At 45.8% G+C, this 15185-nt stretch overlaps 1 protein-coding gene and 1 non-coding gene across 2 annotated transcripts in view; both read left to right on the top strand.

Annotated features, from left to right (window-relative positions):
• The first annotated feature begins 8627 nt into the window (after nt 1-8627).
• Nucleotides 8628-8730, top strand: LOC116626906. Its single transcript, XR_004298370.1, has one exon. It is a non-coding gene; the product is annotated as a U6 spliceosomal RNA (small nuclear RNA).
• Nucleotides 8731-12990: 4260 nt separating this feature from the next.
• CACHD1 (cache domain containing 1) overlaps nt 12991-15185 on the top strand; it is a 201549-nt gene continuing 199354 nt past the window's right edge. Inside the window, exon 1 of the mRNA XM_032427280.1 lies at nt 12991-13452. Coding sequence (XP_032283171.1) covers nt 13207-13452 — 246 coding nt within the window. The 5' untranslated portion in view covers nt 12991-13206. The remainder of the gene's footprint in view (nt 13453-15185) is intronic.

The following is a 15185-nucleotide window of genomic DNA, read 5'->3' as shown; positions in this document are numbered from 1 at the left end:
CACTGTCTGAACCCAGGCCCTTTGTAATGAGAAGCAAAGCGGGGAGACAGAGAGAAAGGAGGCTGAAAGCCAACACTCAATTCCTTACCACAATCAGTTAGGATTCGTTTTGGCCGTGAGCGATAAAAGATTCAAAGTAACGGTGGCTTAAATAGGATAGGAGCTCGTGTCTCTCTCATGTAAAAGCCCACATAGGTAATTTAGGGCTCTTATGACATTTTATAACATCAGAGACCCCGTAGCCTTTCATCTTGATACTCTTTTGTGTGTGGCCTTGATCTCATGGTCCAAAGTGGAGGCATCCGTGTTTCAGGCCTCAGGATGGTAGAATGGGCAAATAAAAAGGGGAAGAGAGGCACAGATACATTGTCTGGTAGAGCAATGTTTTTTGAACTGTGGGTTCATGACTCACTAATGGGTCATCAAAATCAACATAATGGATAACTTTAAAAACAAAATAGAATAGATGATATCAGAATGTTTACTACACAGTAGAGGTTAAGTATTTCTTACTTATAACTTTTGTTTCAGAAATATATATGAGTGTCTAGGTGATATATATAACACAGCAAAACAAAACACAACATAATATAATATAAAGTGTATTTCTTATGTAGGATACCGTCAACAAAGTTCAAATCATTTTTATAAAGTTCCTGCTCCACTTTGGTTTCATCTCATTGGCCAGAACTCGTCCCATGGCTGTAGAGCATCGCAAGAAGCACTGGAAAATGTACTTTTTCTTATCGGTAGCCATTCACCTGGCTAACACTAAGGATTTTATTATTACAAAAGAAAGGGAGTTTCAATAGTCAGGGACAACCAGATGTCTACCACATAGACTCATTATTATTATTGTCTGCTCTTACTGTTACTATTGACTGTTATTATTGGCTGAAAGTCCCATCTCGCTCAGAGGGTGACTCTTGGAAGTTTAGTGATGACATGTTTAGTGCCTGGACCCTGACAGTCTGTGTGTGAGTCCTGCTTTGTCATGTAGTTTTCTCATCTATAAAATGAGGATAATAATAGTGTTATCTCTCATTACATTTTTGGAAAGACCGAATGAGGATGAGCATCAAGAGTCTGGCAGAGCATATGACACCTACAAAGAGCTCAGGGCTTTTGGGTGTAGATATCATCACTGGAGCCCATAGGCAGAATATGTGGGAGGGCACCGGTGTGGTGGTGCACTGTTTTCAGCCAATTCTGATGTTGAAGCAGTTGCTAAATTCATGGCAAATCTCCTCTGGTTCATAGCAGCAGATGGGACCTGGCCGAGGAATGGGATATCAGCCAGCAATGAGGAACGGTAGAGAACAGCAGAACTATCTGGAACTTTCTGGAACTTGTCCTTGGGCTCTTCACTGACCAGCAGCAGGTTGTCACCCACAAAAAGAGGCAGCAGGTTTTACTACTTGGAATCCTCCAAGTAGGGCTTTGGGACCTGGTGAGGGAAGACCTTCATCAAGATCCTGTGTTTCCAAAGCCAGTGCCATACAACAAGCTTGCTCTCCACACTCAGAGCCTCAGTCGGGCGAACAGCTACCGTTTGGATGTCTCAGAAGGAAATCGAGTTAAAGCAATTCTCAGGATTCAAGTAGAACTGGAGTAATACCCACGTGCCTGGCACCTAGTGGGCCTAGATTATTTGATGGATGAATGAATGAGTGAATGACCAGAATAGAGAAGATGTGAGCTAAATAGCTTTTTGACTATCACATAAACTTTCTTTTTTCCGTTGCTGATGTGGCACGGAAAAGACAAGGTTATATAAATAAGAAATCACATTTAGGTCGAATGTATTTTCAAAAGAAAAATAATTGTCACAATCTTTCATTAAAAATACGTAACTTTTTCTTTCACCTTCTGTATATGATGATTACTCTTTTAACACTAATTAAACACCCACCATGTGCTAAGTGGTAACCAGAACATGTGAGCGATAGTGTTTCTGCTCTCAGGGTGATGGGCATACAAACTTGGCAGAGAACACAATAGGAAGGATGAAGGTAAATTTGATGTTTGATATATTTTTTTTAATATTAATCTTATTGACACAGTACTTTCAGAGAAAGTTGTGAAACCTATTTATTTAGAAATATGAAAAAAAGATAAACTTTCATCTATTGGCAGAAGGAGAAAGTAGATGATCTGCCAAGGTTTCTTCTTCATCTCCAAGGAACATCATGTGCCTAAACCAGAGGTCACTTTAGACAGGACACATGTCCCACATGGCCAGTTAGTGCATTTATAGTACCTGCCTGGTCCCTATAAGAATGTGACATTTCTGCAAACGCCTCATAGTCTCCAAATCAGTAAGAAGGCTAAGTAGAAAAGTAGTAGATCCAAGTGGTCATGAATTCAATAAATGTTTGTTAACTCCCCATTATGTGCCATTGGCTGCTGAGAAGTAAGAAATTAAAAGGCTAAAAGCAAGTTGCTTTCCCCCGCAAGGCAGCAACTGCCCTCTGAGAAAGACCGTCAAGAGCTAACAGTTGTGATGTCGGGTGACAAAAGTGATCACTGCAACAGGCTGAGGGAACATCAAGAAGAGGCATCTCCCTCAACCTAGGGTAGGGGGCAGAGTGATCAGAAAGGTTTCCTGGGGGGGCAGTGATTCCAACTGAATCTCCAAAAATAAGAATGCCTTAGCCAGGTGGAAAGGTAAGGAAAGATATTCCAAGCAGATGAAATCAAAAGAGCAAAGTTAGGGAAAGGTAGAACAGCGAGGGATTGTAGTTAGAGTTTCAAGTGGCTTGTTTTGGCTGGAGGTGTAAGTGTGTGCAGGGAGTAGGGGAAGCAGGGAGTGGGGGAAGCAGGGAGATACGTTCAGGTCCAGATCATGCAAGTCCTTGTGTGCTAAGAATTTCCATTTCATTTCATCCTGTAGCTCACGTGGGATCACTGATAAACAAATGTTGGAGAAAGGAAATGATTTAACCAGATTAAAAGAAGACGTCAAGGATGACTTTTTCATTTCAACCTTGACACCCGTGGTTGCACATGTGTGATCCCCTCCCCTGAGGTCAGGCAGGAGGCAGGTCTGCCCAGTCAGTGCTGTGAGCTAAGGGCAAGGATACCCAACTTTAAGATACCCTAGTGCCGGAGAGTGAATAATCCAAATGTGACACACTGAAGTAGAACATGTGAGCGATAGTGTTTCTGGTTGTCACCCACAAAAAGAGGCAGCAGGTTTTACCTATCTGTAAATCTGTGTACTGATTTCAGTATACAGAAATGACTAGCTGAAAGTCACTTCTTGCTCTTTGTTTCCTAAGGTACCGTAAGGTACCCATAGCTTAGCAAACTGGGATGCTGAAGGTGAGAGTTTGGGGTCAAGAGTGGACTTACATGGACCAGGGGAAACTAGAGTGACTGGTAGCAGGTGAAATGAGAGGTCTTCGAGCTTGTTTTCGAGGCTTCCATTGCAAGTTTTGAGTACAGTGCTAGCAAGGGCTCTTTTTGGCATTTGAGAGGGGGATAAAATACAAATAGGTATGTTCTTTTCTTTCCCCTATTCCTGAACCTTGGGGCTATAGGGTGAAATTACAATGCTCAGTACACACATCCACTCTGGTAGGAATCCTAAAATTCTCTAGAATTTGGGAGGACTTGGGTACCAAAGGAGGACTGATCTGAAAGTGTCTGCCCTTTGTTAAATTCCTCACTTGCAGTCACTTGTTCTTGCAGTTGCTAGTTCACTATCTGTCTTTGCCAGGAGGCTGTTAACTCTTAAGAGTATGGGGCGTGCCTGTCACATGCTTGCTCTCTAGCGTGTACCAAAGTGCCTGGCGTGAGTGAATGATAAAGGTTTTAAAAATCTGAATCCTGTTTGCCCCATTTACCACTAGGTTACTCATATAGTAATTCAAGTGCAAGTCAGCTGGAAGATATTGATAAAATATGAAATCTCTGCCATTCATGCTTCCGATCATTCAAGATGTGTTATCGTTAAGTTCCTGTGTTTTGGCTTTTGTTTAGACACGTGTTCGTGGCTCCACTTTTCTGAATATTAGTTTCCTCCATTGCAAAATAGTGATAATAATATGTACCTGGTATGATGAAGCAGGAGAGCACTGTAATTATGAGTGATGGCCTGGATTTTAACAATGACACCATCATATAAGACCGGTAGAAACTTTGGCAGAGAATTCAATCTTGCTAAACCTCAGTTTCCTAATCTGTAATATGGGGATGATTATACCTCCTAAATAGGGTCTTTGCAAGAATAAAATAAAATAATCCATTGAAAACACAATAGTGCCTGGAACCTGGCGAGAGCTCAAATGTTAGCTATTATTTTTTTTTTTAAGATTTTATCTATTTATTTGACAGAAAGAGAGAGAGATAGCGAGAGCAGGAACACAAGCAGGCAGAGGGAGAGGGAGAAGCAGACTCCGCTGAGCAGGGAGCCCGGCGTGGGACTCCATCCCAGGACCCTGGGATCACGACCCAAGCCGAAGGCAGACTCTTAACGACTGAGCCACCCAGGCACCCCAAATGTTAGCTGTTATTATTGTGTCTCATGGCTTTAGGGATTAGATGAGAAAACTCCATTTAAAACACAGAGCATCATGCTTAGAACTTTGTAAGCACACAAAAAGTGTTAACTAATAATATCATTTCCATATATAGTCATCGCTTCACTAGGCAAACTACAGTGTTTGTGTAACTCATTTCTTCTACTATAGCCTTGATCTGTGGTTTATATCTCTCATTGCTATTTCACTTTGTATATTTCCAAGTCTTGCCTCCCTAGCCAGAGTATAAACTCAGAGCAGTAGTGCAGTCCTTTGCGTCTAGTAGATGCTCGCCCTACAGTTATTTTGATTTGCTTTATACATAATTCTATTACTCTTAAATAGTTTCTAGACAAATTTTAAACTTTTGGTAAGATGAAAAGAACTATACTGCTTATTATGTCCAATCAAAGCTTTGCCAAGCCCATGGAAAGAAAGTCATCTGATTTCAGTATACAGAAATGACTAGCTGAAAGTCACTTCTTGCTCTTTGTTTCCTAAGGTACCATAAGTTTAATTATTACTTTTATATTTATAAAAAGCCATGAGGGATCTTGATAAAGCTCTGGATATTCTTTGTGTCTTGTTTTTTAAACTAAAAACCTGTATCACACTTTTCCTTAAGAAATTTCAATATCCTAATTAAAAATATTTAGATACTTTTGAGTTGCTATTGAGTTCAGTCAATCAATGTGAGTCAAGTGTCCCTGCCTTAAAGCCATCCTCCACACAACTACAGTGTAACTTTTCTAAAATGTGACTTCTCTACCTAAAACCCTTTTGTAGCTCCCCATCCCTCACAGAATATCCAAATCCTTGGCCAAGGACCAAGGCTTCTGTCTTCACCAACAGCCTTGTCCACTGCCCCTTCCCACCTACTGCTATAGAAATCCCCAACTTCTAGTTCCTTTCCTTATATTTTGTTTTGGTCTTTGTACATTTTTAAATGCTTTTCTCTCTTCCAGGGATGTTTTCTTTCGGCCCGGTAACTATCCTTGGTGATACTCCTCAGGCAACATCTCCTCCAGGGAGCCTTCTCTGACTTCCCTCCTATGTTTTGTGCCCCTTCCATTGTACCTGATATATAACCTCTTTCTCTAGACATTCCATATTATATTCATTAATTCAATAACTATTTCTTGAGTACTTACTATGTGCTGGTATTATTTCAGACACGAAGAATATGTTGACCAAAAAAAAAAATCATCATCAGCGTGCCTGGGTGGCTCAGTCGGTTAAGCGGCTGCCTTCATCTCAGGTCATGATTTCGGGGTCCTGGGATCAAGCCCCTCATTGGGCTCCCTGCTCAGTGGGGAGTCTGCTTCTCCTTTGCCCCTCCCCCCTGCTCCTGTGCTCTCTCTCTCTGCTCTCTCTCTCAAATAAATTCTTTAAAAAAAATCATCACCTTCATGGAGCTGGCAATAAACAAAGCAAGTAAGCAAACATACATGATGTTAGATGGTGTAAATACAATAGAGACCTAAGTTATAGGGAGTTCCTGGAGGGAGGGATATAGGGGTTACAGTCTTCAAGGGAATGGTGAGGGAAGGTCTCCCCTCATATTTGAATCCAGACTAGAGCCAGGTGATGTGGGGAGACAAGTCTCCATGGATTTCTTGCATCTTTGCATGCCTTGTGAGCAAGGTACGAAGTGCCCTATTATTCTGCATTATATTTTCAATGATGTTTGTTTAGTGAACAGCTTTATCAGGTAGCAATAGTGTCTCTCTTTGAACCAAAAGGAAAATTTTCCTTCTGTCCAGTACATTAAAGGTATCTCCCTTTGGAACAAAGGGCAGTTTTGTTTGCATTTCATTATAAATAAGATTTGGGTTACCTAAGCTTGGGGTTCCTCTTCTTCAGTGCAACCCCAAGTGTGCAGATGTCACTTGGCCCTTTCCGTGTTGCCAGGGGGAATTGGGGCTTATGCTCCCCCTCTGGCTACTGCTCTTGCTGAGTAATAAAGCTCTTTGTCTTTAACCCCGGAGCCTTGTGTCTTCTGCCAGCATCCTTGAGATTGGGGTAGGCTGATTTGTTGGCTTGCAAATGGGGTAAAGTCTCAGACTCTTCACAGTTCTTGACAGTGATATGCAGATATCTGGAAGAAGAGAATTTAGGATGCAGGGAACAGCAAGTGGAAAGGCCCTGGGTCACTTGTCATATGTGATATTTTCTGATTTAAGGTTCTCTAACTTCCCCAATAACATGAAGTTCTTAAGGACAACATGCTAAATGAATGGAAACGGCTAATGGTCTAGACAGAATCCTAGAATGCAGAGCATCTCTGGCTTTCATATTCTTCCAAGTGATTTTAAAAATTGTCAGATTTCCCATTCCCCTTCAAATGGGGAGCTAGCAAAGACAGAATAACAGTGATAGAAGTTTCGGAACCCTACCATGGGTTGGGCACTATTTGACAGAGAGTGTACTTACTCATCTTTGTATCCCTAGTAAAACTACTCGTACACAGCAAATATCAATAAATCTTTGTTGAAATTAACAGGAAAAAATAGTTGTCCCTCAGAAATTAGAATGTTTCTTTGGCAGGGATCTATTGGTGCCAGGTATTATTTCTTTCTTTCTTTCTTTCTTCTTTTTTTTTTCTCACTTAGAGAAAGGTACATGATAGACAAAAGAATTGAATTTGGAATCAAGATGGGTTTTCATTTCAGCTCTGCTGCTTACTAGCCTATAACCTTGGGCCACTTACTTAACCTTTCTGAATTTCAGCTTCCCTGTGTATGAAATCATAATAATAATCTTGTCTTCTCTGTTCTGATACTGAAGTTGAAAAAAACGTAAGAAACATACTAAGCGCTCAAGAAATGCATCGTGCCATACATAGTGCCCAACCCATGGTAGGGTTCCGAAACTTCTATCACTGTTATTCTGTCTTTGCTAGCTCCCCATTTGAAGGGGAATGGGAAATCTGACAATTTTTAAAATCACTTGGAAGAATACGAAAGCCAGAGATGCTCTGCATTCTAGGATTCTGTCTAGACCATTAGCCGTTTCCATTCATTTAGCAATAAAGTATACTTGCTGAGATCTGAAGTCCTGTGGAAGTTAATGAGCAAGTGCTAGAATCTGCCCTTGGGTTACCTATCCTATTCTCCTGAGCTCCTTGAGTTCACAGGTTCAGTGTAGTTTGCAGCCAATTATTGTTTTGAGTGGGAGGCCAGCCAGCAGCATTAGGTTGAGAATTCGTTGCGAAGTTGGGCTTTGTTTCCACTTTAGAGCATGCAAAGGGGAATTGTAGTGGCTTAGAAACTCCATACCACAGTTTCGGAAATCTGAACAAGAGTCCCTCAAAGCAGTTTGACATGGAGTTTTTCTGTGGTGAGAACCTTAGCCAATGAGTACCATGAACTGGTCCATCACTGAAGTGGCTTGGTACCTCCCCAAATATGGAAGAACAACCAGTTTGATGAGGAATCTTGGTCTGCTCATTTTTAGCAGTCAAGGAACAAAATGGTTTGTGCCCCTCTTTGCACAGAGTGAATGATTCATGGATTTTCTTAAAAATCTTTCCCCTAGGGGCACTTGGGTGGCTCAGTCGTTGAGCGTCTGCCTTCGGCTCGGGTCATGATCCCAGGGTCCTGGGATCGAGCCCCGCATCAGGCTCCCTACTCTGCGCGAAGCCTGCTTCTCCCTCTCCTACTCCCCCTGCTTGTGTTCCCTCTCTCGCTGTCTCTCTCTCTCTGTCAAATAAAATCTTAAAAAAAAAAAAATTTCCCCTAGGGGTGCCTGGGTGGCTCCAGCCGACTCTTGGTTTCGCCTGGGGTCATGATCTCAGGGTCGTGGGATGGAGCCTGAGTCTGGCTCTGGGCTCAGTGGGGAGTCTGCTTGAGATTCTCTCCCTCCCTCTCCCCTTGCCCCTTCCCCATGTGTGTGCGTGCGCTCTCTCTGTCTCTCTGTCTCAAATAAATAAATAAATCTTTGGGGAAAAAATCTTTCCCCAATTCTTTGTTCCTACATCATTTGGGTTTCTACTGTGTCTGGAATCATGCTAGACTCTGTGGCAGTGAAGGAAGCTGACACAGTCCCTGATAGGTGATTCTGCTGTAGGTGGTTGTAGACCACACTTTGAGAAACATTAAGAGCTTGCTTTGGCAGCACATAGACTAAAATTGGAATGGTATAGAGAAGATTAGCATGGCCCCTATGCAAGGAGAAACATTAAGATGGAGAAAACAGACTTGCAAATGGACAATTACAAGGTCACATGTTAACTGCTGGAACTTCTGGGGTGGAAACAAGTAGTGAACAGGTGTCCAACTTGGTCACAAGCAAGGAGCACAGGAGCACTCTAATAAGAAGGTAAAGCCATCAGGCAAGTTTCATGGTAGTCTACAGTCTCCTGGGGACACCTGTGGCCCACCTGCCAGTCTTTTCATCATTTTTTAAGTTCAAATAGCTACATAGTCAGTAGTGTCTTCACTATATAGAATAGATGATTGAACTTGATCTTTAGAGTTACATCAAAACAAAGGGGGGGAAAAAGGAGTCTCTTATTAATAGAACATGTGGACTGGAATTGGAGCCAGAAAGTTAGTTCTAGGTCTTGGTGATGTCTCTTACAAGGCATGTGTTCTAGGTATTCCACTATCTTTTCTCTCCAGTTGTCTTTCTTCATTCATTTGTGATGTTTGCTCCTTCCTAGCTTCAGTGTGCAGAATCATACCCACTATTTGTTAGGTGATTCTATGTAGTAGGTGCTATGTACATACGGCTGTATATTTCCTGCAATATGTATTATGGGACTCAAGGCTCCTATGACTCCTTATGTCCTTTTTGTTTCAACTACTACTTCTACCTGCTACTCCTCTTAGTATTTCCTAAAATTTTTGAGAATAAAAATTTGTTTGACCCAGCTAATCTTTTTGTCATACCTTGGCATGTGATAGATTGGCTGCCTTCATGTCACATGCCCACCCTGGTCCAATCAGTTGCCCCCCTGGCAGACAATCAACTAATGTTGAGCAGGGGTCAATGGTGGGGCAATTTCACTTATATGGGCTGGGGACATTAAGGAGTAGTAGTTTATCAACCAAAAAGCTTTTCCTGGTCTGTCACATACCAAGGTACATGTGTGAACATTCTGACACCAGACTAATAGCTCAGAGCTTGCTATTTGGTGTTTAAAGACCCAGGTTTGCATACTGGTACCACCATCTAAAGTTGTATTATCTTGGACAAATGACTTTCTCTAAGACTCTTCTCCATTAGCAACATAGGAGATATTGCATGGCTCTTCCTGGGTAGTGAGAATCTCTTGGTTGTAGATACTGGGCTAAATGAATGAGTTACCATCCTGGGGAGCTTTGTTTGCAGCAAGCAGTTCAAAAGATTCCTTTGGTGGGAGGAGGGGGGAGGCCTGTAAAATGCATACTGCAGGACTCAGCCCTCCTCTGCCAATTCCACTTCAGTAAACTTGGGATGGAGCACTAGATCTGCCGTATAAGAGTGCCTCAAGGCTATAGGTGGTGGTGGACCTGAGAAACATTAGGATGGAGAAAACAAGACTTTCAAATGGATAATCACAATGCTGCTTATTAAATGCTGCAGAGTGGCTTCAATAAGCCTAGAAAGACAGAGCAGAGCACAGAGAGCTTGTTTATTTTTTAATTTTTTTAAAAGATTTTATTTATTTATTTGACAGAGAGAGACACAGCGAGAGAGGGAACACAAGCAGGAGGAGTGGGAGAGGGAGAAGCAGGCTTCCCGCTGAGCAGGGAGCCCGATGCAGGGCTCGATCCCAGGACATTGGGATCATGACCTGAGCCTAAGGCAGACGCTTAATGACTGAGCCACCCAGGCACCCCAGAGAGCTTGTTTATTGTGTTAACTTTATTTCTCTGTGATGGGGCATCAGAAATGATTAGGTTACTCAGTGACAAGTTTAGATTTGACTTTTAGAAAGATGACTTTGGTTTTGGTGTGAAGAACAGAATGATGGGGATAAGAAGGACTGCATGGAGACTGGGAAGGAGGCTGTGGTCCTAATGCAGGTCAGTTGTGACGAGGAACTGACGGAAGTGACGTCAGCCAATGGGATACAGATGGAGTGCCAAGATGGGCAGGAGACATAGGCAGGGAGCTGGAGTGGAGGCAGGGAGTAAGAAGCCTAGCTTGGAGAGCTGGTGACATCCACCCAGGTATGCAGTCAGATGCAGATTTAGGTGGAGAATGAGGGAGAGCGGTAATGAGTTTTAGGTACAGTTATTAGAGAAGCTAGCTAATAGTCGGAAAAATGGAAATCCAGCTCAAAGGGGAGATTAAGCTTTGTTTAGAAGTTTGTAAAACTCTGATGTCTTGGTGATAATTGAAGACATGAGTATACAGGAGAGTTCTCAAAAAGAACCTTGGAGTGAAAAAAGGGGACATAGGATTAGAATTTCAAGAAATAGGACCCCAAGAAATACAAATATACAAAAGATATGCAAAGAAAGAGAAGCCATTTTGAAGGAGTTTCAGAAGGATGGCTTAGAGATGTGTGACAATTCTGGTGACAGTATCCTTGAAGAATCCAGTACAAAATATTAATAATGCTAACTGCCATTATTTTTGGGTTTTTTTCTCTTCCATTTACCACGTGGACTAAAATGTTTTGTTTCACTGATTGCCATGTGCAATAATTAAAAACAAGTTATAGGATCATTTCTCTGCCAAATGTCAGTTCAACTCTGAGGATAGAAGACAACAGGTAGATTTTTTTTTATCCTATCATTAATTAAAGCTTCATTTTTACAGCACCTACTTTATGCTTGGTACTGAGCTAAGTGTGGATGATGGAGAGGTGGATTGGTCTCTGCCCTCAACAAGCTTACTCTAGTTCTAGCATGTGCGAGTTATGTAAAACAAATATCGCAGATACTAAATGATGGTGCAGCAAGAGTCTGAGGTCCCTGTCTCAAGGGCAGATAGGGTGAAGAGTGTCACAAAATGAAAACATATAGTAGAGGAGACCACACTGATTGGGAAATTCAGAATAGAGAAATAATCACAAGGACGGATTGGGCCAGGGAAAGCTTACAAGAGGTGGGTTTTTAATACAATGTAGTCAAAGAAGTCCAACAGAAGGTTTTACTATAAAGTGCAAAAGAGCACTAAGTCCTAGTAGGTCGTAGTACTACTACCAGCCCCGCTAGGTATCCCTAGGCAAGCCCCTTCACCTTGTGGGGCATGGCTCTGTTCTCTAGGAATGTAGGAGCAGCAACCTCACGACTCTTGGAAGGACGAAGGGCGGCCTCAGCATACCCCTCCCCCACCCCAACCATCCACTTGTTCCAGGTGCTTCCAACAGGTGATTTCCCAGAGAGCCTGAGCCAGGAGTAAATAGGAAGGTTAACCTCGCCTCCCCGTGCTTCGCAGATGTGTGGGGCCGACTCCCGTTCCGTAGTTTTGTGGGTTTTGTTTTGCTTTTGATGGGATCAGATGGAGAGACAGAAAGAACTATGTCGTATTTAAGAGCAAGATCCTTGGAATCAGACGTGCTTAAATTCTGGATCTGCCTCTTGTCCCCTGGGTGACCTTCGGCAATTTATTCCACCTCTCTTAGCCTCAGCCTGTTACCTAAAAATTTAGGATAAAGATACGTACCTCATAGGGATGTGGTGGGATTCAAGGCTAATGTATACAACCCCCAGAGCACAGTGCCGGGCACACAGTAGCTGGTTAATAAAAGCACCTGTTGGTCCGTCGAGTGACTGTTACTAATAACACCGAAGAGAAGCAAAGGACGCACAAACGGCGGTCCCCTCCTTCCCAGACTCGGCCAGGCAGAAAGCCGGCGTCCCAGGACTTAAAGGGACATTGGATGGAACGTGGAACGGGTGGGATCCCGGAGTCCGTCGCATTGGCGATGGCGGTGAGAGCTGGGGTGGGTCGCTGTCCCCGGCCACGAGAAGGTCCGAGTGACCCCACCGCCGGCAGGGCTGGTACCCGAGAAGAGAGCCGGCTCTCCGGCCCCCGGCTTCTGGGGGGCCGGTTCTGAGGCGGGAGCGAGGGAAAGAGAGGAGGGGCGACTGGGGGAATTTCCCCGCCTCTCTCCCTCCTTCCATAAATCACCGCAGGCGCGACAGCGGCCGCGCCGGGAAGTGCACGGAGCCGGAGTGCAGCGTGGTGGCACCAGACGCCTCCCTTTCCCCCCTCCGCTTGCTTTCTTTCTTTCAGTTTTTTGTTGTGTGTGTGTTTTAAGCCTCCCCCTCTCCCTCCTTGCTGGGGTGGTTGCCCAGCCTCGCCGCTCGGGCGCCGCTCCTCCTCCGCCGGTGCCGCCGCCCGCCCTCGCCGCCTCCGCCTCGCCGCGCCGGGACTCCCGGGAAGCGAAAGCTCGGCGGCTCGCCGCTCCGACTGTCAGCCCCGCGGCCCGCGCCGCCACACTCTGAGACGCCCGCCGCGCCGCGCCGCGGGGGCCGCGCCGGCGCCAGGGTCCCTCGGAGCGCTCGGGCGGCCGCTTCCTCTCCCGCCCGCCGCCGGAGCCAGGCGATGGTGGCCGCCCGCGCTCCCGCGCTGTAGCCGGGCGCCCCCTAAGTTTGGGAGCCGCCGCGGCGCGCAGAGGCGTCTGCGGAAGGGCAAGAAAGTTTTGCGGGGTGCGCCAAGCGGGCCCTGGGCGCACCTCGCGTTGCTCCCTCCCCGCTTCCCGGCGCCTTGAGCCCGTCGGCGGGGAGTGGGGGGAGGCAGCATGGCCCGCGAGCCGGCGGAGGAGGAGACGGCGGGGGCGGCCGCCCTGGCCCGCGGCTGCCGGGGCTCGTCCGGCCCGGCCGGGGCCCGGGCGCCGCGGCCGCCCCTCTGGCTGCTCTGCCTGGGCGCGTGCTGGCTGCTGGGTGCCGTGGCCGACGCCGACTTCTCCATCCTGGACGAGGCGCAAGTGCTGGCGAGCCAGATGCGGAGGCTGGCGGCCGAGGAACTGGGGGTCGTCACCATGCAGGTAAGTGGCCCCTTTTGCGCCCCCAGAACTTGCCAGGCATCTTGCCTTTCTCCTATGCGCAGAGCCCGGTCCCATTCTCCAGTACAGGTCCCACTGACCACGCACAGACCTCTCTGGTATGTACGGAGCCCCTTTTCCGCCAGACACCTCTGCCCTCTGCAGACTTCCCACCGCCCCCCTCCCCACCCCCGACTACACACCAACTCCTCTTTCATGTACACAGGTACCTCTCCCTTTCTCCTCTGCAGAGGCTCCTGCCCTTTGCACGGAACCCACTCTACCCGCTCTCCCCACCCTTCAACAGCTCCTTTATCTCAGCGACGACTCAGCGGTTCCTTCGAATCCCCTTCCCTAATTTTGCACGTATTTCCCCCCGCAGTCTTGTTTTCACCCCCCTACCCCTGCAAACTCCCCTCGTTCTTTGTGTACCCATCCCGGGGCAGACAGCCCCGCCTGGCTTCGACGATTTTCCTCCCCTACCCCACCCCCTTGACCACCTCCCTGTGTCCCCGAGACCAAGGCGCACGGATGGGCGCCGGGAAGGAAGGCACCGCAGCGTGCGCAGCTGCTCCTGGGCCACCTGGGTCCCGGCGGAGAGCGGCCTCGGGAGCGGACTCTGCGCTCTGTTTCCCCGCCAGGGTGCATTGGGGGAGGGGCTGGCCTGGTAGATTCCCGACTCTGGTTCGGTGTGGGGGACTTTTTTTTATTGCTTTCTGCTATTGCTGTTGTCGTTTGCGCACTCTCCGCTGTATGATTTTTGTTTTGTGTGTGCCTTTTGGGGGGAGGAAAAAGGGGAAACCGTGAATAAGGTTTCCAATTCTTCTGTATTGTTTACCATGTTGGCCCTCCCCAATGGAGGAAGAGGCTTACAGAAAGATTGCCCGTGGCTGAGAAGGAATCCTGAAGGTGTTACTAATAACAGTAGTAAAAATTGCTAAACAGCAACCACCTGGAGATTCTACCCTGCCATTATTTTATCTTCTTGGCCAGAAAGGCCCAGTCGATTAGGAGAGGTGGAGGTGACCTTAAGAGTCTGAAACCTTTGCTGTAACATTCTTCCGTAAAATAACCTTATTCCCTTATGCATTCTAACAATAATGGTGATAAATGTGGTCTTCGAAAGAGCGAAGTTTCCAGGAATGTGCTCTCGGAATAGGTTTCTGATTTCGATTCTACTGTGACCACCCTTCCACCTCCCACCGGGGGAGGTGTTTTGAGTCACTTTGGGATTCAGGTTTCCGACGTCTCCCCCGACCCCCAAAATCTTTCTCCCTACCAGGCCTCCCCCCTCAACCCTGAGTCTTCTCTCAGGATGATACAATTTTCCCAAAATCACTCCCGCAGACCTTTTCCACTGTAGTGAAAGACATTGGGCTTTTGTTGTTGTTTGTTTTGTTTTTAGGTGAGATAGAGGAGTGGATGGTTTGCTTGAAAGGTAATTCTGTATTTGCAGACACCCGGCTACGAAGTGTAATAGAGTCGGATATTTCTTCATTTGCATAACAATGGATAAGCTTTTAAGATACATTATTTAGTTGTCCTTTTCTGTGCAGATTTTTCAGGTTCAGGTTCTATTCTTTTTCCACATGCATTTTCTGATGATTGTTGACAGAGTTCTTAAGAGTGAAGTGACTTAGAGGAAATGGAACTAAAATGTTAGGAAGGAACTAAGATTCTACCCCCCCCCCCCCCCCCCCCCCCCCCCCCCCCCTTTCAACGGTAGAAAAGTGGCT

Source organism: Phoca vitulina, unplaced genomic scaffold (genome assembly GCF_004348235.1).
Source record: "Phoca vitulina isolate PV1807 unplaced genomic scaffold, GSC_HSeal_1.0 scaffold2, whole genome shotgun sequence".
NCBI classification, from domain to species: domain Eukaryota; kingdom Metazoa; phylum Chordata; class Mammalia; order Carnivora; family Phocidae; genus Phoca; species Phoca vitulina.
The sequence above is the reverse complement of the archived record's forward strand: the minus strand, read 5'-3'. Positions and strand labels throughout refer to the sequence as shown.